At 34.3% G+C, this 24337-nt stretch overlaps 3 protein-coding genes, 2 long non-coding RNA genes, 1 other non-coding gene and 1 pseudogene across 15 annotated transcripts; 3 read left to right on the top strand and 4 right to left on the bottom strand.

Annotated features, from left to right (window-relative positions):
* Window positions 1–9: 9 nt before the first annotated feature.
* TRNAP-UGG (transfer RNA proline (anticodon UGG)) lies at window positions 10–81 on the bottom strand. The gene has a single exon. It is a non-coding gene; the product is annotated as a tRNA-Pro (tRNA).
* A 46-nt stretch (window positions 82–127) lies between these two features.
* Window positions 128–3772, top strand: LOC104756395 (uncharacterized). Of its 5 annotated transcripts, none has more exons than XM_087494298.1 (16): window positions 128–374; window positions 468–627; window positions 707–805; window positions 921–1029; window positions 1212–1323; window positions 1773–1819; window positions 1942–2013; window positions 2174–2242; window positions 2329–2409; window positions 2488–2607; window positions 2696–2770; window positions 2865–2945; window positions 3069–3142; window positions 3240–3300; window positions 3381–3436; window positions 3558–3772. In XM_087494298.1, exons 3-16 carry the CDS (start codon window positions 783–785, stop codon window positions 3631–3633), a joined length of 1056 nt encoding a protein of 351 aa, XP_087350424.1. In that variant the 5' UTR covers window positions 128–374; window positions 468–627; window positions 707–782; the 3' UTR covers window positions 3634–3772. The 5 variants fall into 5 exon arrangements, with proteins under 5 accessions (XP_087350424.1, XP_087350423.1, XP_010477277.1 ...); XM_087494300.1 differs by having other exon boundaries at window positions 135–374; window positions 729–805; window positions 3081–3142; XM_087494299.1 differs by having other exon boundaries at window positions 135–374; window positions 729–805.
* LOC104756396 (uncharacterized) lies at window positions 3761–7604 on the bottom strand. 4 transcript variants are annotated; one of them, XM_010478977.3, is made up of 11 exons: window positions 7183–7604; window positions 6628–6847; window positions 6319–6519; window positions 6156–6226; window positions 5898–6060; window positions 5167–5760; window positions 4691–5071; window positions 4469–4608; window positions 4240–4375; window positions 4038–4151; window positions 3761–3966 (listed from the first exon to the last, which is right to left on the bottom strand). In XM_010478977.3, exons 1-11 carry the CDS (start codon window positions 7290–7292, stop codon window positions 3901–3903), a joined length of 2196 nt encoding a protein of 731 aa, XP_010477279.2. In that variant the 5' UTR covers window positions 7293–7604; the 3' UTR covers window positions 3761–3900. The 4 variants fall into 4 exon arrangements, with proteins under 4 accessions (XP_010477279.2, XP_010477278.2, XP_087350422.1 ...); XM_010478976.3 differs by having other exon boundaries at window positions 3761–3953; window positions 7183–7550; XM_087494296.1 differs by having other exon boundaries at window positions 7145–7545.
* A 2264-nt stretch (window positions 7605–9868) lies between these two features.
* Window positions 9869–10920, bottom strand: LOC109130175 (uncharacterized). The gene is made up of 4 exons (XR_002036286.2): window positions 10774–10920; window positions 10556–10680; window positions 10406–10470; window positions 9869–10272 (listed from the first exon to the last, which is right to left on the bottom strand). It is a non-coding gene; the product is annotated as an uncharacterized LOC109130175 (long non-coding RNA).
* A 297-nt stretch (window positions 10921–11217) lies between these two features.
* Window positions 11218–13333, bottom strand: LOC104756391 (uncharacterized). Of its 2 annotated transcripts, XR_015586225.1 has the most exons (3): window positions 12663–13333; window positions 12175–12450; window positions 11218–11557 (listed from the first exon to the last, which is right to left on the bottom strand). It is a non-coding gene; the product is annotated as an uncharacterized LOC104756391 (long non-coding RNA). The 2 variants fall into 2 exon arrangements; XR_762302.2 differs by lacking the exon at window positions 11218–11557 and having other exon boundaries at window positions 12088–12450.
* A 4897-nt stretch (window positions 13334–18230) lies between these two features.
* On the top strand, window positions 18231–20341 carry LOC104756390 (uncharacterized). Its single transcript, XM_010478968.3, has 2 exons — window positions 18231–19593; window positions 19682–20341. Exons 1-2 carry the CDS (start codon window positions 18347–18349, stop codon window positions 20118–20120), a joined length of 1686 nt encoding a protein of 561 aa, XP_010477270.1. The 5' UTR covers window positions 18231–18346; the 3' UTR covers window positions 20121–20341.
* A 1827-nt stretch (window positions 20342–22168) lies between these two features.
* LOC104756389 (F-box protein At1g20360 pseudogene) lies at window positions 22169–23718 on the top strand (annotated as a pseudogene). The gene has a single exon (XR_015586221.1). The product of XR_015586221.1 is annotated as an F-box protein At1g20360 pseudogene (transcript).
* Window positions 23719–24337: the final 619 nt, after the last annotated feature.

Below are 24337 nucleotides of genomic sequence, written 5' to 3'. Positions count from 1 at the left end.
AACAAAGAGGGGGCGTTCCGAGAATCGAACTCGGGACCTCTCGCACCCAAAGCGAGAATCATACCACTAGACCAAACGCCCTCTTTGGTGTTTAACTATATATATAACATATTGTGTATTTAAGGTTGAACTCTGTTAGCCTTTTGCCACGAAAACTGATTAAGCTCACCACTGCAATTTGGTTGGTAAATTTGCTAAACGCCGCCTTCTCCAATTTGTCAAAACCAATGTCCGACGAAACAGTACCCGCCGCCGGCGACTCAGCCGGCTTGGTCAACGGCCTCGTAAGCCATGGTGACTCCAAGACTCGGCGCGTGTACGAAACAGCTCGATCTCTTCATTCCGGTGCTGTGAAAGATCTTCTATCACTCGGGGTGCGTTCTTAGGGTTTATCTTCTTCTTCGACTCCGTTTCCATTCTCTTTTACCAATTCGGATTATCTTATTAAGTTTATTTGCTCTGTGTAGGTATGTGAGAGATGTATATTCCGATTGGTAGCCGTCGAGGCATTCGATTCGGATTTGTCGTCAGTCTCGACTTCAACTCTGCGCAGCTGGATACAATCCGGTGATGATGAAACTGGTTCATCAGAATCTAATTGCTCCAGAATCTGCATTGTTTGTTTAGGTATATTGCAATTCGTTTTTTCCGATGCTGCTGAAAAAAAGCTGGTGAAATCGGATACTAGTAGTGATTACGTTGCTAGGGTAACGCACTTGGTGAAGCAGGATCGTCACGAGTTCGATAGCTTTGGTCTTGAAGTCTCTGTGCCATCAACTATCATGGACTATGAACGTGCAGTCTTGTAAGCTTCACTTGCATTCATATTGAATCCTGTCTTCTACATTGTACCTCTAAAGTGTTTTCCTCTTGTTTTGGTTCTGCGCTAGTCTAGTGTTGATGTTTCTCTACCTTCATAGGTCATACCTTAAAGAAAAGTATAGCACTGAAGGTTGGCTGCAGCGTGACAAAATATCTGTTAAGGATGCTTTGAAAGTTCTAATCTTGGATCCACTTAAAGCATCTTTGGTGAGTCGGTGATCTGCTTGAATTTTGTTTTTTGTTTTGGAAATTGTTTGAGTTGCTTAGGTTTCATCGATGCCTATATTGCGTAGTATCTTATACAACTGGATGTTATAACTTGTGCAATTCGCTGGCCAGATAACAAAATTGAAGTCTTTGCATGTCTTTTCTGTTTTTGAGTGTTGCAGGGCGCTCAATCAGATTCAAGCTCTTTTCACATACGTTTGACATACTCTGAAGCATCAGATGAGGCTCTGGGTGTTTCTAAAACAACGCATGAAAGTAAGAGGAGGAAAACAGGTATGTTTGAGACTCTGCAGTTACTTAGTATTCGGTTGAATCTTTTTCTTGGACTCCTAATTCGTAAATCGTTTATGACTTGGTGCATACATAATTGCTTGAAATTTTTAGGGAGGTTGTTGATGAAAGAAAATATTACATTCATGTACGCAATTATTCAATAGTTGCATCTGAAGGCTCTTTGAGCTTTCTTTGAAAGTCCAAGGAGGTAATATATAATTAAGCCGACCTCTTTACCCGGGCTACTTCAGTGTCTTGCATATATGTCATACTTCTTTTTTAGTGCATATACCTCCATGAGTCCATGTGATGGTTTAGACATTTTCCTGATCTTGTGCCCACTTATATCAATCTCTTAAAGTTTTTATGAGATAATACATTAGGTCCCTCTAGATCAAATTTCAGACTTCCAAATTGGCCTTAAATAATTGTATTTTATGTATATGCAGACGCAGAGAATGGATCAAACTGTATTTCTGAGAATTCGTTTGAAAAGGTATTTGTTTGCATGTTAACCCATGGATTTATATTAGAGTATCATTCTTTTCATCTTTTGTCTGGTTGTCATTATTTGGCTAACAAAAACTCATGTTCTCTTCATTTTTCTAATATTACCAGGTGTATGAACCATGCATCTTTTCAGTTCATTGCAACAAGATGCCTATCTTTTTTAGTGGTAGATACTTTAAAGTAAGTCTCTGTTTTCATGTCCTTGAGGCAGTGTATCATATAACCTCCAAATGTATGTAAATTGTGGTTTGGTAACAAATGGATTCACAGATGACTGAGCTGATCTTTAACCGCTTACTGAGGAATTATTTCAATTGATGGTTCGATCTTATCTTTGCAGTACTCCAGAAATGTTAGTCAATCACGATGGATTATTGATGATGAAAGAATGGGCGAAGCGTCTGTTGAGGTAGTAGTCTCTTAGTGGTCATCTCGACTTGTTTATATTATTTGTAAGATAACAGTGACTTCAATAGATATCTATATGTCTTTCAGGAGATACTTGGTGGAAACATTCTTCCAGCATGCCTTGGGGATTCCTACAAGTTCCATGCTGCTGGCAGAGAAGATATTGATGTGAGAAAATTACCATTTTCGGATGTCATATTCATATTCAACAAGTTTATGCTGATAATATAAAAGATCTATCTTCAGGTACGGATGTTAGGTTCAGGTAGACCTTTCTTAATCGAGGTTCAGAATTCCCGCCAGTGCCCATCTGAACAATCATTGAAGGAAGTTGAAGAAAAGATAAACAACTCAGAAAAAAAACTAGTAAGGCATAATTAATTGAACACAGATGCTGTATCAACTGATTATGTGTGCCTTTTTTGCAAGCTTACAAGCAGTATTTTGGCTACAGGTCGGAGTAAAAGACCTTAAATGTATTGGAAGTCAGTGTTGGGCAATGATGCGTGAAGGAGAAGCAGAGAAGCAGGTCAGCATTGTTTACTTTAACTCTACGAATTTTCAGTTAGAAATGTAATGAAGACTTATTGAACCAACCACTCCAATTTTTTTATGTACTGCAGAAGCAGTATGTTGCACTTGTATGGATTGCTCGGCCACTTGAAGAGAAAGACTTCAACTCAATCTCTTCCCTGAAAGAATTGGTGAGTCATTTCTGTAATGATTGTTAAGATTAGGTAAAATCCATTGTCTATCCTCAAACCATGTTCTTTTGTTCCTAATACGAAGTGGCTTTCTTCTTCTTCTATATAATTATTTCACTGCAGAAAATCTTGCAGAAGACACCAGTAAGAGTGCTTCACCGACGGAGTCCATTGGACCGTGAAAAGATTATACATTGGTTAGTGAATAATCTGTCGTGAAATTCAGATTTTACTTACCTTGGAAAAGCTTCTTCTGTTTAGTAATAGTCAGTCATTTGTGGTTCCAATTCTCAGGATGAAAGTCGAAAAGATAAAAGGACACTCCCACTACTTTCTATTGCATCTATGCACTCAGGTTGCCTTATCTTCTAACTCAACTCATTATAATTACCATAACTTTAAAAGATGGGCAAACTTAACTTTTCAATAATGCAGGCTGGAACATACATCAAAGAATTTGTTCATGGAGATCTTGGTCGTACCACTCCCAGGTATCAAAAGATTCCCTTTAATATTTTAGATTTAATTATAGGCACTACAAAGGTAGTTTTGTGTTTAAGAAGAGCATCAGGAATAAACAATTAAAGAGAGTTTATTCAATTTTGGTTGCAGCATGGGATCAATTTTAGGTTGCAGGGCTGAGATAATACAACTAGATGTGACTGATGTGAAAATGGGCGATGAATGAATGATGCGCTAAAGTTTATTTTGTGTTTCTGTGGGAATTCAAAATTTCATAAAATTTTGTTGTATTTTTTATAAAAATATAAAATTGTAACGCTGAATCAGTGATTGGTTAAAAAGATAAAATACACTTTCCTCTAAAATATTTTCTTAATATTATAATGATGATCGTATTAACCTCCTAATAGAGAAGTAAACTTAAACAGTAGTAGCTCTCTCAAAAACATAACAAGAAAGTACTAGGGTCATAAGTTAATCTCTTCCGTGTAAATCAGTCAATCCAAGAAGCATCCACCATCTTCGCCATGAACGAATATCGATCAGCTGCTTCGTCAATCTGTAGCAACTCAAACTGTTTACACTTCTTCAAGCATATATATACTTAACAAAAAAAATCTTAGGATTTACCATCTTTTGTGTTGGACGTCCTGCTCCATGCCCGGCTTTGACTTCTATTCGAGCAATTAGAGGGTTCGTCTGTGGACTATTCTCTAAACTTAAACTTAATTCATATTGCATTGTCTGCAACAGCAAAATTGGGTTTCAATTGGTATATGAAGAAGAAGAAGAGGAAGATACAAAAAGCAAACAAAGAGGCTGAGAGACAAACCGCAAGCAACTTGTAAGTATGAAGTGGGACGACTCTATCGTCATGATCAGCAGTTAACAACATGGTTGATGGGTACTGAACAAACCGATCTGTCTTCTGTTCCCATGGCCTCTTCACATTATGCAGAGGCGAATACCTTATTTTATTATAGATTTAAAACCATCAGATATCTTATTAAATCTACCAAAAGAGGGAAGCTTTATGGGTAACATGAAAAAAAGACTCTTACTTTATCAGCCAATGAAACTCATCTTCCTTGTCAGAACAACCAAATTCAGAAACCCAAGCATGTCCTATGGTAAACTTGTGGAACCGTAGCATGTCCATAACCCCAACATGAGCCAAAGCACATCCAAAGAGATCAGGTCTCTGCATAAAAAGGTACAAAACTCTTAACTGTAACTACAGTATGTGATATTCATGATAGTTAAATATATTTTACCCTTCTTACCTGATTAATGCAAGCCCCTATTAGAATCCCACCATTGCTACTACCTTCAATACAAAGTTTCCTCGGTTGTGTATAACCAGCAGAAACCAAATACTCTGCCCCGGAAATAAAGTCATCGAAGCAATTCTGCTTACTGGCAAGAGCGCCTGATTTATGCCATTCCTCACCATACTCACCACCACCACGGATGTTTGCAAAACAGAACACAGCACCAAGATGCCTACTAAGCACTATGCGGGTCGCGCTGAAAAAAGGTGTCGTGCTATCGCTAAACCCTCCGTATCCATAGAGCAAACACGGGTGTGAGCCATCTAGCTTTATATCTTTTCTAGCCACGATAAACATCGGGATCTTTGTTCCGTCCTTACTCGGATAAAAGACCTATAAGACATAAAAAATGGGAGATATGCATTCAAAATTAAAGTTTGTATTACAGATTCAAAACTTGGTGATGGAGAGAAATCATTTCTATTTACCTGAGAGACTTCAAATCCTGTTCTGTCGAATCCAGGTACAGAGATTTCACGAAATACTGTAACTTTTGGAGCTTCATGGGATAAGTCACATTTGTAAATAACGCCAGGTGTAAGGAAACTTGTAAACATAAACAAAAAGGTGGTGTCTTTACGCCGAGCAAAAACACCATATACTGAGCCAATATCTACAGGTAGTCTATGAAGCAAGGAACCGGATTTCAAGTCTCTAATCTGTAGGATGTGTTTTACATCACTCATGTAACTAACAACCAGTTGATCTCCATTAACTGCAGAAGCTGTTGAGAGAACATCCTTTTCGTGTTCTGCAATAACATCAGTCCAGTTGCTCGGTTCCTTCAGATCAACCCGAACTACTTTGTACTTTGGGGCTTCTTTGTTGGTAAAGAACGTAAACAATGTCTCGTCGTTTGCGATAGCAATGTATTGTGCCTCAAATGTGTCGATAAGCTTAACAAATGGAAGCAGAGCGTTGCTTCCTCTAAAACCTTCTAGTCCTTTAGGAAGTGATGAGAGATCACAATGATAAACCTTGTTTACAGGGTCACAACCTTCTTCAATGGACATTATTAAATACTGCATTTGAAGGAGAGAAAAAAAAAAACATAATGGTTGGATCAAAACTCAAAGCCAAAACTTAAGACTTAAAGCATCATAGAGAAACAATAAGTGAAACCATCACCAAGAGGGATGAGAAATGGCTGGATGATTACCTTCCCATCATCAGTGACTTTAGATCCAAACATATGTTTGGGATTGTCTTGGTCTCTCCAACATAAAACATCTTGGGACTGATCAGTCCCAAGGAAATGGTAGTATAACTCATGGTAAAGGTTAGAATTAGTCTCTGTACCAGCATCTATCTTCTCTCCCTCTCTACAGACACAAAAACCACAATCCAAAACAGTTACAAAAACTCTTTACAAAGCTTTAAACACCCAAAAGTTTTACAGTTAAGACAAAAGACTCACAGTGGAGCAGGGTAGCGACTATAGAAAAAGCCTTTCCCATCATGTGTCCATGTAATTCCACTAAACTTAACCTGATCCCATAACAAGAATGACCATTCATGTCAATGATGAAGTTTGTAACTAACGAGTGAAATAAATTCAGCATGAAGGAAGGAAGCCTTACCCAAGATAAAGTATCAGGCTCCACTTTCTTATCTTCAATCTTCATCACTTTAATTGTAACCCAATCACTACCACTAGAGCTAAGACCATAAGCCAAATACTTGGCATCTTCACTGATACAATAAGTGTTTAAAGAAACAGTTCCATCATCACTAAGAGTATTGGGGTCAAGCAAGATCTCTGCTTCAGAATCCAAATCATCCTGGAAAAGAAAAAAAAAAAACAAGTTCAAATATTAACGAAACTGGAGATTGGAAGAAGAGTTACAAAAGAAGATGATCTGATAACTCTCTGCTTCAAATTAATTTACCTGAACATAGAGCACGCTCTGAGCTTGAAGACCAGAGTTATGGAAGTAAAAGTAACTGTTCCCTCGCTTAAAGGGCGTACCGTAACGAGGGTAGTCAATAAATGTCGTGAATTTCTCATGGAGCTTTCCCTTGGATTCGCAAGTTTTGAGCACTGAATCAGACAGTTTCACTTGCTTCTCCACAAACTCTTTCACTTCTTCAGCATCAGGATCTTCCAACCTAACTCAGACAGAACCAAACATAATTTAAGTTACTATTTTTTAACCAAACTAGTTTACGGTTGGACCAAACGGGGGTACTCGGTTTTTCAGACAAAAATATTAATGAGCAAACAAACAAAAATTGGTCCAGAAAATTAGCCTACTGGTCCACTAAGATCAATAATGGGCCATGATATCGATATAGCTGGTCCAAAAAAAAGTTGATGATCTGAAAAATCGTTTGCTACGTTATAAACAAGAAGACCAAAACATTCAAAAATCTCATAGAATAAAAAGAACCAAAGAGTAGTTTTACTTTTTACAGCAGCTGGAAACGAACGCAAAAGATTTTACCAGCGGTAAGGATCGGAGACTTTAACGCCGTGGTAATCATCAACGACAGACTCATCACGCCTGGCCGTCGGGTATTGCAACCGCTCTTCAAACGTCGAGAGAGATCCCATACCTTAGATTTCCGACTAAGAAAAAAACGTAAAGACTTGATGAAATGTAAGTAGTTGGTGTTTAAGTTTCGTGTAGTCAAAGAAAAAAAAAATAAGAAGAAGCAGCGTCTCTGGTGTATTTTATAAAAGAGAAGGGAAACGTGAAGAAATGGAAAGAGCGGGCGTGACAGATGGGTGCATCGAGTCTCTCTCTCTCTCTCTCCCTCTCTCTCTCTCTCTAGTTATGTCGAGATTGTTTCACGAATCTGTCGACACTTTAGTGTAATGCATGTTGCCATTTTTATTATAATTTTGTTATTTCTACACTAACCTACTTTTTTTGTTTGGACCATTTTTTTTGTTTTTCAAACCAAAATAGCAAATTTCTTTTTTTTTTCTCGTTATTTTCTGTACTTATATTCTTCAATTTTTTCGAACCAAAAGAAGAAAAAGTATTTTTTCATTTTTTATCAAGATTAAAATTTATGATTTATTATTGATATCGTCGCCGATAAATGAATTATTTAAAAAAAAAAACACTTAAGATGAAATAAATATATACATATACATGTTCTGTCGTAAAAGAAATTGATGTTTTTCCCACTTTAATTTTCTGGGTGACGCTAAAACCAACTAAAACATCTGTCAACACAGTTGACTAGTCAACGGTTGTAGTAACCAGCTAATTAATCCACGATCCTGAGAGAGTGACTCAGCCAAACCCCCGACCGCTACTATAGGTTGATTGAAAAAAATATTTCAGTACTATATATGTTAAGCCGCCCCAGTTCCACATTATTTATGTAACTGTTCCATCACAGTTCCTCGTATCGTAGAAAATATACCACTGTTATTCCCATTCGTATCGTATTCTTTGGACATGTTATAGACTAATTTTTGAAGTGTGTCTTTTAGTCCTTAAACAAGATGATCTCATGATAATTAAGCGATTCAGTCTCCAAATAATCTTAACAAGTGTGCGTACGTTAGTGATGGATTAGTCATTGAAGCTAGCTACTAATATAATTTGTTTTCTATTTCAAGGTTTTTTTTCAAGTGTCACCTAAATAAATAATCAGAAAAGACAAATTTAGTGGCTACTGTGACAGATTCGCATATCCTTTGAAGTTTGCTTTATATTTTACTTTCGTGCTTCTTATATACATAAATCGAATTAAAGTGTGTAATGCATATAGAATAATGTTGTTATACTTGGCATCCATTACACATTATTAAGATCGGAACAAAACATTTTATACTTATTTATGTAAAAAGTTGGCGCAACTAATTCTCTGATACACGAATCTTTGGATCTAACCATTATTACTGTTCTAAGTACGTAAAACAAAACAAATTTATTTAAATTCATTTTTGTTATAAAACTAACACTATTTATTAGCATGTCGATATCAAATTAATAGATTTTCTGATAACGATGATTCCAAAAAAAAAAAAAAACTACTGTATATTACAGACATCAGTAGAGAACCTTTAAGACGAGATCAAAATGTGTATGTCGGGCTTGAAGCCCATTCCTATAACTGACTGGAACCCATTTTCCGGATGTAAGCTGGATTGCTCCAGCAAACTAAGTTTTAATTTAATCATAGTCTACAAATGAGTCATGTTAAATTAATTATACACTACAGTCGATAACCTTAAGTAAAACCATATTTTCATTATTTGTCTAAAATCATCAACTCATAACTAGAATGAAAACCAATGCATGAGCATGAATATTTATATCTCATGTATAGATTAATATTGTGGCCTTTAAATAGCTTAATGTTTTTTTGATGAGTTTTTGTGGTCTTGTTTTTTTCTTAAGAATGTTGTAAAGAAAATATTTTGAGCTTCTAAACGCATACAAATCCAGACATATTTTTGTATTAGTGAGAAAATTTTGAACCGAAATTACAATTACTAGTATTATCAAAATTACTGTAGAAAACCGTTTTTTTATAGTAAAACGTCTAGAGTGGTGAAGTGTAGGGATTACGTGGAGCAAACTTTACAAGACTTTGAAAAACATAAAGTCGGTTACCATAATCTTAATGTGAATCTTACTATAATTCATAACTAGATATTCACCCGCGGTACACCGCGGGACTATATTTATAAATAAAAAACAGTTTATATAATTTATTTATAGATTAATTATATACATAACTAAATTTTTTTATGTATCTATTAGATAGTGTGAAAATTGTTTTGTTTGAAGTTTATTGTTTTTTACTATAGGAACTATATCATATAATTTATTAAGTAGTGATTTCTTGAAGAAAAAGACTGTTTGTGTCCTTTTATTTTTCAATTTAAAGATAGTAGTATTGTTATTATGCTGTAATATTCTAAAATATATGTATAGTATAATTTTTGTATTGTAGTTTTGTATGTTTTTTAAACATCTGATTCATTCATTCATCTGAAATTTTGTTGATCTTATTCAACATTAGAGTAATAAGATATGTGAAATTATATACATTGAAGTAATATCTTATTCCCTATTGAAATTTTGGGGAATATATGTGTATATATAATTCCCCATTGAATTTTTTGGTTATTAAGTTTGGAGCCAGTATGTCTTGTATATAATTTGATAGAAATAAAAAAATAGTTATTAGCAGAAAAACAACAATTGCAATATCACTATAACTTATATATATATATATATATATATATATATTGTAATTGGATTTTTTTTTGTGAAATCGTAATTTGATTTTGTTTTTGTTTTGCCTAGATCACTCTAGTCTCAGAAAACAAATATATCATCTTCTTCTTTATTTTCATTGGTCCATTTCCGACATCTCCGCCGTTTTTGACTTTTGGTTAATCGATTTCATATCCTTATTTGTAATGATTTAAGAAGATCATCTTTTGACATTACTTTCCACACCTTGTAGATTTCTTTTACCATTCCATATGTTCTCTTTTCCAACACATACAATAAAGAGAAATGTCTTTCCAATCAGTTTCTTCACTGGATCATGCAAGTTTTCTGGATCCACAATTAAGAATAAAAAAAAATATGGTTTAATAGTTTGACATAAGATAAAGGATATATATATTATTGCAAGAACATATCTCCGAATAGAATAAACAAAAAAATCAATAACAGAACATTGATTTACTTGAGGCCATAGTGGATTGACATGGAGTTGAATACCATCAAAAGAATTAGATAAAAACTTAACACCTGTCATGATAAAGATTATGTAAGCAATGACACAATCATTGATCTTATTTAATCATAAATGAGTCTAACCGGAAGATGTGTTTACTTTTGTAGCCACTTATGTTGTAAAATTTGAGCAGACAAACAACAATACTTCCCTCAGATTTTTGACAGGCTCTAAAAACTTGATCGGAAAAATAATCCCACAACATACTCGCCATTCTTTGATTACTATGTCAAAATATTAGTATTGAAAATCAGAAAATATGACAATTATAACAACAAAATGAATATAGAGAAAACTAAATAGTATGCAAAGGTCACCTTTCATCCCTAAGCTCAAAATCAATATTCAAAGGTGTATCTAATAGTTTTCAGTAAGTTGTGGGTGTTATGTATTTGGTGATGATAATTCTCGTTTAGGTGTAAAATATTTATAGGGTCGATTCTGATTTCTTCTCCAAGGCAATAGTATTTGAGTTAGCAACTAATTAGGGAGAAAAAATCTGTGTAATCAGTTTTATTAAGGAATATGCTAGGAATCACACATTATTACTTTGATTAGGAAGAGATATGATTTTCAAGTTTAGGGAATGTTATATTTAATTAATTAATTATCAAATTAGTAAATAATAATGACTTTGATTATTTAGGAAAGTTGCGATTTAGTGGGAATAATTGTTTGCAAAAATTGAAAATCTTATCATTATTTAATAAATCGTAAATTATAAATTAAAAATATTTAATACAATGGCAGGGTTGTAAATAAGTTGGAACTTGAGGAATTTTTTCATAAATGTTTCTGAAAATGTATATATAGATTATTAAATCCGCAAACTTGTTACATGATACTCATTTACAACATAACATTTATAGAAGATGAGAGTCATGAGACAACATAGATTAATGATTTGGGATTCATGTGGCTTGGTAAGTGAGTAGTACTCTCTATGATATTATCACCACATTCTTCATCCTCTGATTATACATGTACGAGTTTCTACAGGCTCTGGATATTCATTGCCCACCTTCGTGCCAAATGAAATTTTATGATCAGTAGAGCCTCTTTCATGTTGGAGCTCCATCGAAACTAGTAAACTCTTCGTGCCTTGATAGAATGATAGTGGAAAACAAATTTGAGATATAGATATACTTTTTTTTTATTTATTAATTGAAAACCTCGTTATACTTAGAAACCATGTTTGCTGCACAGCTGATTATCTAGAACATTGAAATACAAGTGTGAAAATTTATGATCTAATAGTACTCACGCAAAACCTGAAAGGCTGAAACCAAACTTATTAGATCTCAGTAAATTTGGTCTCACTGACAATAGAGACTTATTGGTCAATCAGACGAAGTTCAATGTTAATTTCATTACTTTGATATTTTTTCTTTCTTTTTTTTTTTGTTTAACTTAGTAGATCAATATTTTACTTGGTACGGATTTATACTTAATTTGTTCCATAAATCAAGGAATATACGTAAGGAACAAAATTATATCCATTTACTCACCAGCATTGTAATTAGCTATCATGAAATGTGATACATGCATATACCCAAAAATATAAATAAATATGTATGACTTGCGTGTTTTTCCTAGAGATAACAAATAACTATGATCAATGAACAAATTAGTGGAAACTCAAACAAATACTCCTGATCAAAATAATTAAAGCAAGCTATTCATGAACTTTGTATATATATAGAGGTCAGAAATCATACCAAATGAAGGAGTACACATAATCTCTACTACTGTTTCTTCGACTTCAAATAGAACGTAACAAGGGAACATCATAATAACATCGTAGACTTCAAAACAAGATGCTCTCCTTTCCCACATTACCATTTCTCAAAGTAAAACAAAATCTTGATTACCTTTTTGAAATTCTGGGTCCTTCTCTTCTTTTTTCTTTAGTGTTTTTAACCTTTTTCTAGAAGACGGAACATTAAAACCGCACACTAGTCAATCTTCTTACGATATAGTCCAAAGGTTACACACTAGAGATGAGGAAAAAGGACGACGGTTATATATGAGGCTTTTTTGAAAAAAATAATAATACCATTAAAAAAATGAAATGCAATCTCAACACACAAATTAAAGAAACAGTTATGAACACATATTAAAAACGAATTTTATATGAACTCAAACGGAAAAGGAGCAAGAAAATCAAAGATACGTGAAACGAGAGAAGGGTTAATCAAAAAATTACCGCCAGATCATCGAATCTCGTACGCCAGCGCCAAAATACTAAACAAGATCGTCAGATTCAAGATATTGATAAAGTTATGTATAGATCAAGAGGGTTTTACGAAGAAACCCTAACAGATCTCTATTGGCAGTATACCCACCTCCTTCTTCCACACACATGCAGATATGTATAGAAGGAGGTGGACAGAATGCCAAAGAAGTCTGCAAGAAACTCTTTGTCAAACCCTCATGAAAAGGAACTAAAAAATGTTTAAAGATCCAGTCTGTTTCCAGTGTTCTTTAAGGAGACCCTCTCATAAAATTGTATGTACTATACACGGAGAGAGACAAAAAGAAGTATGTATGTGATGGAATAGTGATGGGAGAGAAGGAAGGTGGTGATATTTATTGGTATTGAGATTGAGAGGCAGACGAGTTCTGTTTACGATGGGTTATATATATATATATATATATATATAGCTTGGCTTAAAACCCTAGATGGCTGTGATGTAATAAGAAAAGAGATCGAAAGGATTCAGATTTGAATAGAGCTCAGATCTAACAACATCGATCAGCAGATAATAATGGTGGGAGAGAGAGATAGACTTTAAAAGAAGGAACAAAAAAAAAGAAAAGAGAAACTGTGAATAGTTTTTTTTCCTTGGGTTTTTTTTTTTGTTTTGTTTCTTCACTAAAAATAGGTAGCAACCTTTCAACGGGGTTTTACCTTTGCGCCTACCGTTTCCGTTTGCCTTTTCTTTTCTATTGTTTTTTTCACCCTTTTCCAATAGCTAAAGAAACGTTGACGTTGGCAATATGTACAGAGTGTAACCCAAAAGATAAATTAATATTAAATAACTAACAACAGATGTATAAAGTATTTATGGAACTATATACTATTTTGTAATTTGAATAATATAACGTCCTGCATGTTTTCTAAAAATCAATAACAGTTATTTCTTTTTCTTTTGGATGATAACAATTGCAGCAATTTATTATTCGTACTCTAGAGACTAGAACATATAAAACGAAAAAAAAAAATGACGACAAAAAAAAAAAAAAACGAAAAAAAAAACAAAATGTTGAAGTCTTAACTATATCGAACTTTCGAGCTAGCAGTAGCAGTCATTGTTTTTGTCGGTCGAGACTGAAAATTGATTTTCATAATGTGTAATATACCGTTCATCATATATATTAGCTATTAAAAACTTACGAACTATTGTAAATAACCTCTTTATATATTGTTTAATATATTGTAAACAATGTGTAATATATTGTTTCTACGGCTTTTTTTTTTTTTTTTTGGGCTGTAGCAACTTCTGTAAATAACCTCTTTCCCTCGGGTAATATAATTCACATTTTATCAAAAAAAAAAAAAAAAAACTTACGAACTAATGAAAATATATGTTCTAGCTAGTATAGAAACTAAACATGAACAGATTGAACGTATACTGTGTGTGACCTGTAATAAGATATTATAATAGATTGAACCAAAATATGCGTGGTTAGCACCATGCATGTTGTCACGTTGATCACCACAGCCGTTACTAGTAACAGATAAATTATTAAAATTGATTAATAGTAACGTATATAAATCCGAAATTACGGCACCGATTCGTATCTGTCTACGTACGTCACGTTGCAGTGTATCTCAAACGCATAATAAATAATAAATCTATATATTTAACACATAATTATAGTATAATATTGCGAACATGTTGATATGAATCTAACAATTTTCTCACTTCTGATTCATGCGACGGTGCGAGACAACTTCCATATAATGGGTCCATTTACAAGCCACTAGAGGAGTGGATTACAGAATCCAAGGTTCAGGGTAAAAAACTAAAAATGAATAACAACAGTAAGAGTGTAAGACGTCTAAAGGTTAAACCTACTCCAAAGTTCAAACTATTACTCTAGCTAGGCTCATTAAAAAGGGTTCTACCTTTAAGGTTGACAAGGGTCAATCTCTTCTCTATTTTTTTTTTTTTTTTTTTACATGGACAGTCTCTAGCTAACATTGATTACAATACAAAAGAAAATAGAAATAATTGTTGGAACATTACAGATTAGCAATAGGAATTGCAAACATCTTTCCCTACCGTCGATTGATATATGTCGCACTCATCACACCCACGACCTTGATAATCTCCTTTATGCGCGTAGACAAAAATTGCTTCGACAAATCCCTACTTTTTGTTTATAAAATAGTATTGCCACACAACATCTTCACTTACTAGTTTTTGAGTTTTTTTTTTTCTTAGTGAAAAAGGAACAATCAATAAAAGAGTTAGTACGTATCGTCATAAATCCGTATGATCAATAATAATAGATGCACCAATTGAAGATATTGATTGCACCAACTAATAATAATACTCCTTCGCTATTTATTGCCTGAATCAACTCCACCCCCTATTTTTGGCCCCATCAACACCTCCTCTGCTCGCTCAAATTATTTTTTTTCACAAATTGAAAAAAGTAGTTGATTCAGAACATTGGTAATCTTTCCTATAAAGGTTTAAAGCTCACTAGTATTAAATTCTAATCAATATTCCTATATTCTTGATTAAATTGACTGGAATTAGCGAGAATGAATGTTTCACAGTTTGTTGGATTCCATCGACTACAATAACTTACCATTTGAAAAGGGGGGGGGGGGGGGGAACACTCAATAGAAACCACTGTATAAGATTTCAGTGACTTCAATATTATGCCTGCCAGTTTATTTTATTTCTCACATAGTCACATTTATGCATTAGGTTTATAATGACGAAAAAATCAGAAAAGTCGAAAACATAACCTCTGATGGAAATGGGTTTGATATTTATATTTGCATTCAATGAAAATGAAAATAAAAACTGAAATATCGGGTTTGTCGGGTTGTGAAGATGTCAGTGCTATGATTGAAACATTTAATAAAAGACTCAAATTTTTCTGCTTTCCAGAGCATTACAGGCTATTGGATTCAACTTCTTCTATTGTAAGGTTTAAGCTATATTCAAAAATCAAAATTAACACATGTAAAATCATGTGTTCCTTTACATCTTTATTCATCACTATTAAATACGTACGTTTTACATGAAAGATAGTTAGAAACTAAGATTTAGTCAAATACAAACGGTCACATGAATCTTCTTAAGCAATGTTTTTTTTTTTTTTTTTTTTTTTTTTTTTTTTTAAATTATGAATATTCAATTTTTTTCTTTTTTCTTTTTGATAACTTCAACTTTCTCTCAAATTAAGGGATGCCACAATGATCAGAACTCGATCGTTTGACAAATTAAACGGATGCCACAGTCTAAATGATCAGTATATGTATATACATTACTCTCATTTTTTGATAATACATTTTAGGTATAGCTCCAAATGTAACCATAAAAAGTCTCTCGTTGACGACTTATTTATTACCTTTCTTACGTTATTGACAGGCTCATTAGCCATTGTTTGTTGAAGACAATGTGTTTCTATGTACGAATCTGATATTCTAGACGATTTGATTCAAATTCATTTAGTTTTTGTACAACGATTTCAAGCAAAATTTCCGTTAAGAGCATCAACGTAATCGCTGTGGACGCCAAATTTATATATGTTCAGGTCTTCATTTTAGAAGATGCTCTTTGAACGTAAAAGTCTGTTATCCCATCTTGACATAAATCAGATAATGAATTTGAGAATCTAACTAGTTCAATTTAGATTGGTATGTGTAAAGATAGTCTTAAATTTTTGCATCGTTAACGAACGTCACTATAATGAATAGCTAGCTAGTTTTCAAAATTTTAATATCCATTTAGCTCAGTATTTTTTGTGATAGAATGTTAGCTAGGTAAGTACTAATGATAAATTTTAACAAAAAAAAATATAAAGTACTAGTAAATGTAGTAAATAACAAAGAGGTATACTGAAACATCCAAATTTGAAAACACTTTCGGGTTGAGCATATTAAATGGTCCAAACCTAAAACATCCTAAAGGTTCAAATCCTTCGATTCAATAAATATTGGGGTAAGTTAAAAGTTTGGCAAAAGTGGATTAAATACTATAAGAAGAACAATTACAAGTCGTCCGCGCAAATCATAATTATGTTTTGGCGAACTTATTCCCTTCTTTTCACTTTTTTCCTTATGCATGCGTAGACACTCTCATGCATATCATCATGATTATCGTCATTTACTATAATTTTTATGTGTATTAATTTAATTAAAGTTCACGACCAAACATTTGATTACTATTTATTACATATTTATTAAATAATCCAGTTTTACTTACGAAATATAGAAAAATTGTAATTTTCTTAGCTAGAAAAAAAAATTGCAAATCAAAATTGGTATGTTAGTTAAAAGATAGTGTTATAAATTTGCATATGTATGGTTAACATGGGTGTTGTTGATCAATGATCATATTTTATAAGAAGGAATAAGTTGAGTTTCTTTTCTTCCTTTTAAATCGGGAAGGTCTATGTGAGATTCCATGATCAAATCTTTTAGGGCAGCATATCATCACGTGATGCAGAAGGTATTTAATGAAATAATTTGATTTGCTGTTTATGCAGTTGCCGAGAGTATCTTTATTGACATTTAAAACTCAAATTCGTATTAAAAGAAAATACAATTTCCATAGAAAATGACGATTGCAGAAATAAAAACGTAGAGGATAAAAGGATGGAAAAGACAGTGTTGGGTTGGGTCGAACGTCAAGTGATAAGATGTCACAAAAGATTGGCTTTTTGTTATATGATTTCAAAACATGAATCATGAAGTCCCATGACTATATATAATATTCACGTCACCTACTTTTTTTTTTTAATTCGGTATCCTTTACCCTTTTTACTCCTGTATTATGTTATTAGTTTCATAACATTAAACTGCTCATGGTTTAACGACGAGTCATGTCTACTTAGCTAGGGTAGACACACTTTTTCAAGCTTCGACCTAAAGTTCTACTAATTGAATTTTGGTTTAGCATGATTTTTTTTGGGGTCAACGAATATGGTGTAGCATAAGTGAAACCTTTAAAACAAAAATCCCAACATATGCCAAATATAAATTCAAATGGGTTAATTAATGGTGTATATAAAAGTGCGGTCAATACAACAATATATATTGTATGATGATGATCAATGAGCTCGATTTTCTTATTGCAACTATACTAACGAATGAACCTAATATTGTAATATTCATGTCCATAATATATCGCCAGAAAAGAAACTAAGATATGATCATGATCTCAAAATAAATTTATAACTATGTTATTCACCCTCTTTTTTTTTTTGCAATGACTATCAACATATGTAAAAATATCTTAGTTCAAATTTAAGATAAAAACTCAAAATGTACATGATGTAGCATTTGTTAATTTTACTTAAATATTCATTTTATGTATCTTTCAATTACTATGTATCTTAATTTTCAAAGAAACAATGAAAAAGTAATGAAAATTACTGTTGGTTGCTCAAATGTGTGGGGAAAGTAATGAAAATTACTAGCATAACTGTTTAGGTCCCCCCAATTGTTTCAACAATATTTGGGTTTCAAGGCCCAATCTTTCACTCAGGGATACTAGACCTTTCTAGGCCCAGCTCATAAATAAGCGCTGATTGTAAAACGGCGTCGTACAGAAAGGACTCCTTCGTCTTCTAAGTTCTAGGGTTCTACGAGGGTACAGAACTAAACTTAACCGTAGCAAAGAGCTACACTTTGTGGTGAAAATGGAGAATCAGGAGCCTGAAATCGAGAAATTGCCCGAAGAAGAAGAGGCTCCTGATCGAGAACCAGACCAGAAGAAGCTCAAAATCTCAACCATCGGCCATGAAACGGATTCGTCGGTTCCCGCCGCCGGCGGAAGCAACGTCGCTGAGCACAGAAAGCCAAAATACAGGCGGCGGAAAGTTGCAATCGTGTTCGCGTTTTGCGGAGTAGGGTATCAGGGAATGCAAAAGAACCCCGGAGCCAAAACCATTGAAGGCGAGCTCGAAGAGGCTTTGTTCCATGCCGGAGCCGTACCTGAAGCCGATCGGAACAAGCCAAGAAGTTACGAGTGGGCACGATCCGCTCGAACCGATAAAGGCGTGAGTGCGGTTGGGCAGGTGGTTTCTGGTCGTTTCTATGTTGATCCGCCTGGATTTGTTGAGCGGCTCAATTCGAATCTACCTGATCAGATTCGTGTGTTTGGGTACAAGCGTGTGGCTCCGTCGTTTAGCTCCAAAAAGTTCTGTGATCGGAGGAGGTATGTGTATCTAATCCCAGTTTTTGCTTTGGATCCATGTGTACATAGCGAAGCTGAGATGGTTAGAACGGATTTAGGATACGAATATGTCAAATGTGTGGAGTGCTCTGAGAAAGGTTATAAGATTCCAGTTGGTGTTATGGGCAAAGACACTGATTGTGATTCAAAATCATTGGAGGTTCAGTCAGACATTTCGTCGAGCAACTGTGATGCATTAGGAACTGATGTCAAGTGTGAAGCTTTGAGCTCTACTAGTGTACCTAATGGAGAAGATAACTTAAACTTGGAAGTTGTAGATGGGGCTGATGTATCTGCTCGTGTTGTGACAGAGGAAATCCCTGATTCAAGCTCTAAAGCAGAGGATATGGAAGAATCGAATTTGGCTAAGGGAGAGATGAACAATGGGGAAGGAAGAGAGGTGTCAGAGAGCAGTTTCTGTTATGGAGAGAAGGAAAAGGAGAGGTTTAATAGGATACTAAGCTATTATGTTGGTTCACATAACTTCCACAACTTCACCACGAGAACAAAAGCAGCAGACCCAGCTGCGAATCGCTACATTCTCTCTTTCAATGCAAACACTGTGATTAACCTCGATGGGAAAGATTTTGTCAAGTGTGAAGTTGTTGGACAGAGCTTCATGCTTCATCAAATCCGGAAAATGATTGGACTTGCTGTTGCAGTCATGAGGAACTATGCATCTGAATCACTGATCGAAACTGCCTTCAAGAAGTAAGCTTTTTGTTTCTTATTATAATTACCTGAATATATATAATTGTTTGAGGCTTATTGATGATGGAATTGGTAACTCTTTAACCAGGGATGTGAGAATAAATGTACCGATGGCACCAGAAGTTGGATTATACCTTGATGAATGCTTCTTCACGTCTTACAACAAAAGGTTTAAAGGCAGTCATGAAGAGGTGTCGATGGAAGAGTACAAGGAAGTAGCTGAAGAGTTCAAATGGAAACATGTTTACTCACATATTGGCTCAGCTGAAGAAAAAGATGGAGCTGTGGCTATTTGGTTACATTCGCTAAACCAGAGAAACTATCCTGATCTACGAAGCAATGAATACAAACCGGATGAAGTCATTGTCTATAAGAAGATTGGTGAAGCCTCTGAACAGATGATCCATGAAGAGAAAATGATAGTGAGAGAGAACAGTAATGGCATTGTCGATAAGGTAAATGATGGAACTTCTGAAGGAAAGACTATGGAAGAAGGGGCTACACTTGTAGAGAACACAACCGGGTGAAGCCGCTTTTGTCTGCGCATCCACCACAGGTCCAAACCGGACTAGTGACAGACGAGTGACTTGATATGCCTCATTTGAAAAGAAAGGTTTATGACATTGTTTTCGTGTATCCCCTTTGAGTTATGTCTATGTTGGAAATTCAAGTCATGTGTTAACCGTTATGACATTTTGATCTTATTATTATGATGTTATCGAATAAAAATGCTATGCCAATTTTAATTTTTTCATTTGTAACAAAGCCATTTTTTGTTTTTTTTGAGTATATCCCTTCATAAAAATATTATGACCTCCAAATAAGCAATACGATCATCACTAACACAAAAAAGAAGTAAAAAAAATGCATGGAATAATTACCCCACTAAAACCAATGTACACGACCCTGAATCAAATATAAAATCAATATATAACACAACCAGCAAAAATGGCCCCAACTGCCACTGTCGTCATCTCATCTCCATGGTGTTTTCTCTAACGTCTTGGTTTCACTTTCTCTCAAATTAGTAAAATAAAAGTAGGTCTAAATTGTTGCACATACACATGACTCCTCCTTACACAACCAGCACTAGGATCGAACTACCACTCAAAAGCTAGCTTAGCTAAGACCAAAGAACAGTTGTGGATTTAAGTTCTTAAATATTCATTCGACGTTTCTTTCTTGTGCATCAAAAACATTAATGTCGATGTATTTTATTTTACTTTTATGAGTTGGTAATAATAGGGTCATAAACTATATGACGAGGTATTGAGTGGTCGGTGCCATACGAACGACGAGACGTGGTTTGCTATTTCTAAAAGAGGCCGAATCGCTTTTCTTATGGAATATGGATACAAATCCCTTCCCAGTCCAATACCGCGGCCCCGAGATTCATACTCTTGAGTTCGTAGAGGTTTTGATTAACTTGCGTCTCTTCTTTTGCTTTTTTTCTTTTCCTTTCGATTAAAGTATTTGAATTCTCGAGGGATTGCTTTGATCAAGACTGAGAGTCCAGAGGAATGAAGAAAATGTTTATTTTCAAAACTCTTAACAGCTGATCACTAAAGATTGCTATTTTCCAATATGATTACTTTCAGTTTCACAAATTAGTAATATATCACACAAATTCACAAAATTAACAACAAATTGAAAAAACAATTCGGAGTAATATGGAGCCACTAAAACAACCTTTTTTACCCTCTTTGGATTTTGGTATGCTAAATATTTATTTCAGATGTCATAATGAAAGTGAACAAGCTTTGCAATGGATATCATGCAAATCTTTCAACTTGTGTCACTAGAAATCTGTTTTTCTCTATTTTTATCCATAATATAGAGAAATGGAGAAAACTATTGTGCAGCATCCGAATATCTAGTTGATGATGATGATGTAAATAGGGCTTTCTAAACCTTGTTGATTCAGGAAAACATATTCCAAATCTATGAACTTTAATACGTTATGGATATTCCTAAAAGAGATTTTTTCTAAAAGAGATTTTGAAAGTGGTTTTCAGAGTGCTGTCCAATTATGAATTTAATCAACTTTGATAAAATTACATTGTTCTCTAATTAATAATTTAAGAAACTAATCAAAAAAAATTATTATGATTGGATATAATATTTGTTGACTTTTTTCTCCAAAATATAGAAAATAATAACTGATATTACCCAGCAATCTAAAAAACTATAAATACATAATCTTATGAGATTTCATGATTGCAATTTGCATCCAAGGCATCTAATACATTTTTATTAAATCTATGGGAAAGTCATAAATCTAATAGAATTTGTTATTTTTAATTTATCTTTATAATGGTCATATTGTCTTGCAGTTTTCCTCTATCAATTAATCATTAGTTTTCCTTTCTTTTGTTGTCTATGACTATAAACATAATTCTTAATTAAAGTCATTAATTTTTCTTATAAATTTTACTGATCTCATCAAAGATATTTATTAGTATATTTTTGTTTTCAAATCCATGGAAATGTCATAATATTAATTATTTCTAGTAGAATTGGGAAAAGTTTAATTTATCTTATAACGGTGCTTGATTGTTACATTTCTTTTTAATTAATGTCTTGCTAGCTAGCTATAAATTAAAAATACTCTTTAAACAATCTCACATCATCATCATCAAATCAGGGAAACAAACGAAGATTATAATAAAGTTTGATTCATCTCTGATCATGGATGGTTTACCCGGAAATTATCACGTAGATTCATCTTCAACCATGAAAAGTTTACCTTTGCATCTCCTCGACGACATTCTCTTCAGATTGGAACCCAAATCTATTGCGATGATGCGATGCACTGATAGATATTTCAAGTCGCATATTTCCGATGATCCGATGTTTGAAATCGGATACTTTTCTCGGGCCATACCTAATTTGCTTCATATTTACGGCATATACATCACTTATGTCTACTTCCAGCCTTTGGTCTCTCCATGGGATACCATGTCAGAGGGAACTTTTAGGTATGAATCAATGTATGGACACCATTGTTCCCTTTTCGGCTCATCATCCGGCCTTCTCCTACTATACATCAATGGCCTCTTCGTCGCAAATCCCCTCACAAAGAGGTTTCGGTTCTTGGATCACTCTGGATCAATACTTTTGCCTAGAATAGTGGGTGGTGCCAGTTTCATGGATCGTAATGATCGTAGAGCGATGTGCGTCGGTTTCGTGGTAAATCCAACAACTAAGAGGTTCAAGATTGCCTGCATACTTGAGATGCAGAAGAGGTGTGGATTCGAAATCAGCGATGGAGATTCATGGAGATTATCAAAAACGACCATCAATGATGACTCAAAAAGTGATCTCACAACATGGATGAAACCTGTTTACTTGCATGGCACTCTACATTGGTTTAGAAATGACGGGAGCATCATGGCTTTCAATCCCGAGACAGAGCAAGGACGCTTCATTCCTTCAACTTTCCATCGGGAAAAATATACGAAACTGTTATTTGCGGCAGACGGTAAGACCAATCGCCTAACCTTAATATCAGGGACAAAAGAAACAATCTCATTTTACACACTCCTCGGGAAGCCTAAATGGACCCTTGCCAGGCGGATCAAGAACGTATCTATGGAAGACAATAGGGTTTCAAACTGGAAACTGGTTACATACGACGGCACGCGTCTTGTAGTGAGGGTGTATATGAAATATGCTATCGGAGCTTTGGTTCATGTGTACGACATGGAAGCTGACAGTTGGAGAGTTTTAGGGTCGGCCACAAAATGGGAATCCGACAGCGTCTGGAATTCCTATATGTTTACGCCCTCCTTCTTCTCTGTCGAGGAGGACGCGCATAATTATAAGGCGATTGTAGCGTCTAAAGAAGATGACCCACGCATCTATTATCTAAGAGCAGTTATGGGAATCAAGTAAACTATTTCATGTTTCACTTATTTTGGGTCAATAAAATATTAATACATAAAGTTTCCTTGATATATAAGAGAATGTTTGTTTCTCATATGCTTTTTTCTAATGGTTTCATTTATTTTGGGTAAAAAAAGCAGTTGTATAAGAAAATATTTTTAAAACACAAGCGGGTTCTCTCTTTATGTGGATCAGTGATTATATATAACATATTTAAAACAGTTTTCATGAGGAAGAAAAGTTGCAACCTGTAGATCCAAAAAAGTTAACCTTGAAATGAAACAAAGCCAGGGTTTTTCAATTATCGTACAACTGGTAAGAAAACCATTGATACCATTTAGATTAACGAAAAAAAAAAAAACATCTGGAATTTGAATGACTAGAAGCTTGCCGTGTTAAACTAAGAATCAAAATGGAGATATATGTTCGATTCGAAGCATGAACAAAAGGAAAAGAATAACATGTTCCATATATATATAATATATTGTAGACAATCCAAATTCAGTGATCAAGTCTCACTTCTCTTCTTGTTCAAGGATCAAGAAGATAGCTTGATGCACCAATTTCCCAAATGACAGCAACCAACTGGTGCTTATATTCTTCATTCATCCGGTCTCACTATCTGATTCCTTGAAATTACAGTCAAAGAGACTTCACAAAAGCCTGATCATATCCACATAGACTTAATATGTAGTGTGTCTGTCATCTACATACTGTATATAGCTCTTAGGCGCGTGGGGTAGCTAGTTATGTTGAATGAAGAAGTAGAATTAGCTAGTAAAGGAAAAAAGCAGAGCAGGCTCTTTTTGGTTTCAACATCGCCTATAGTTACAAAGAACGTTGCTGATCACATCCGAGT

The sequence above is a fragment of the Camelina sativa genome, chromosome 17 (assembly GCF_030686135.1).
Source record: "Camelina sativa cultivar CO46 ecotype springtype chromosome 17, ASM3068613v1".
NCBI lineage: Eukaryota > Viridiplantae > Streptophyta > Magnoliopsida > Brassicales > Brassicaceae > Camelina > Camelina sativa.
This window is presented reverse-complemented; position numbering and strand designations above follow the sequence as displayed.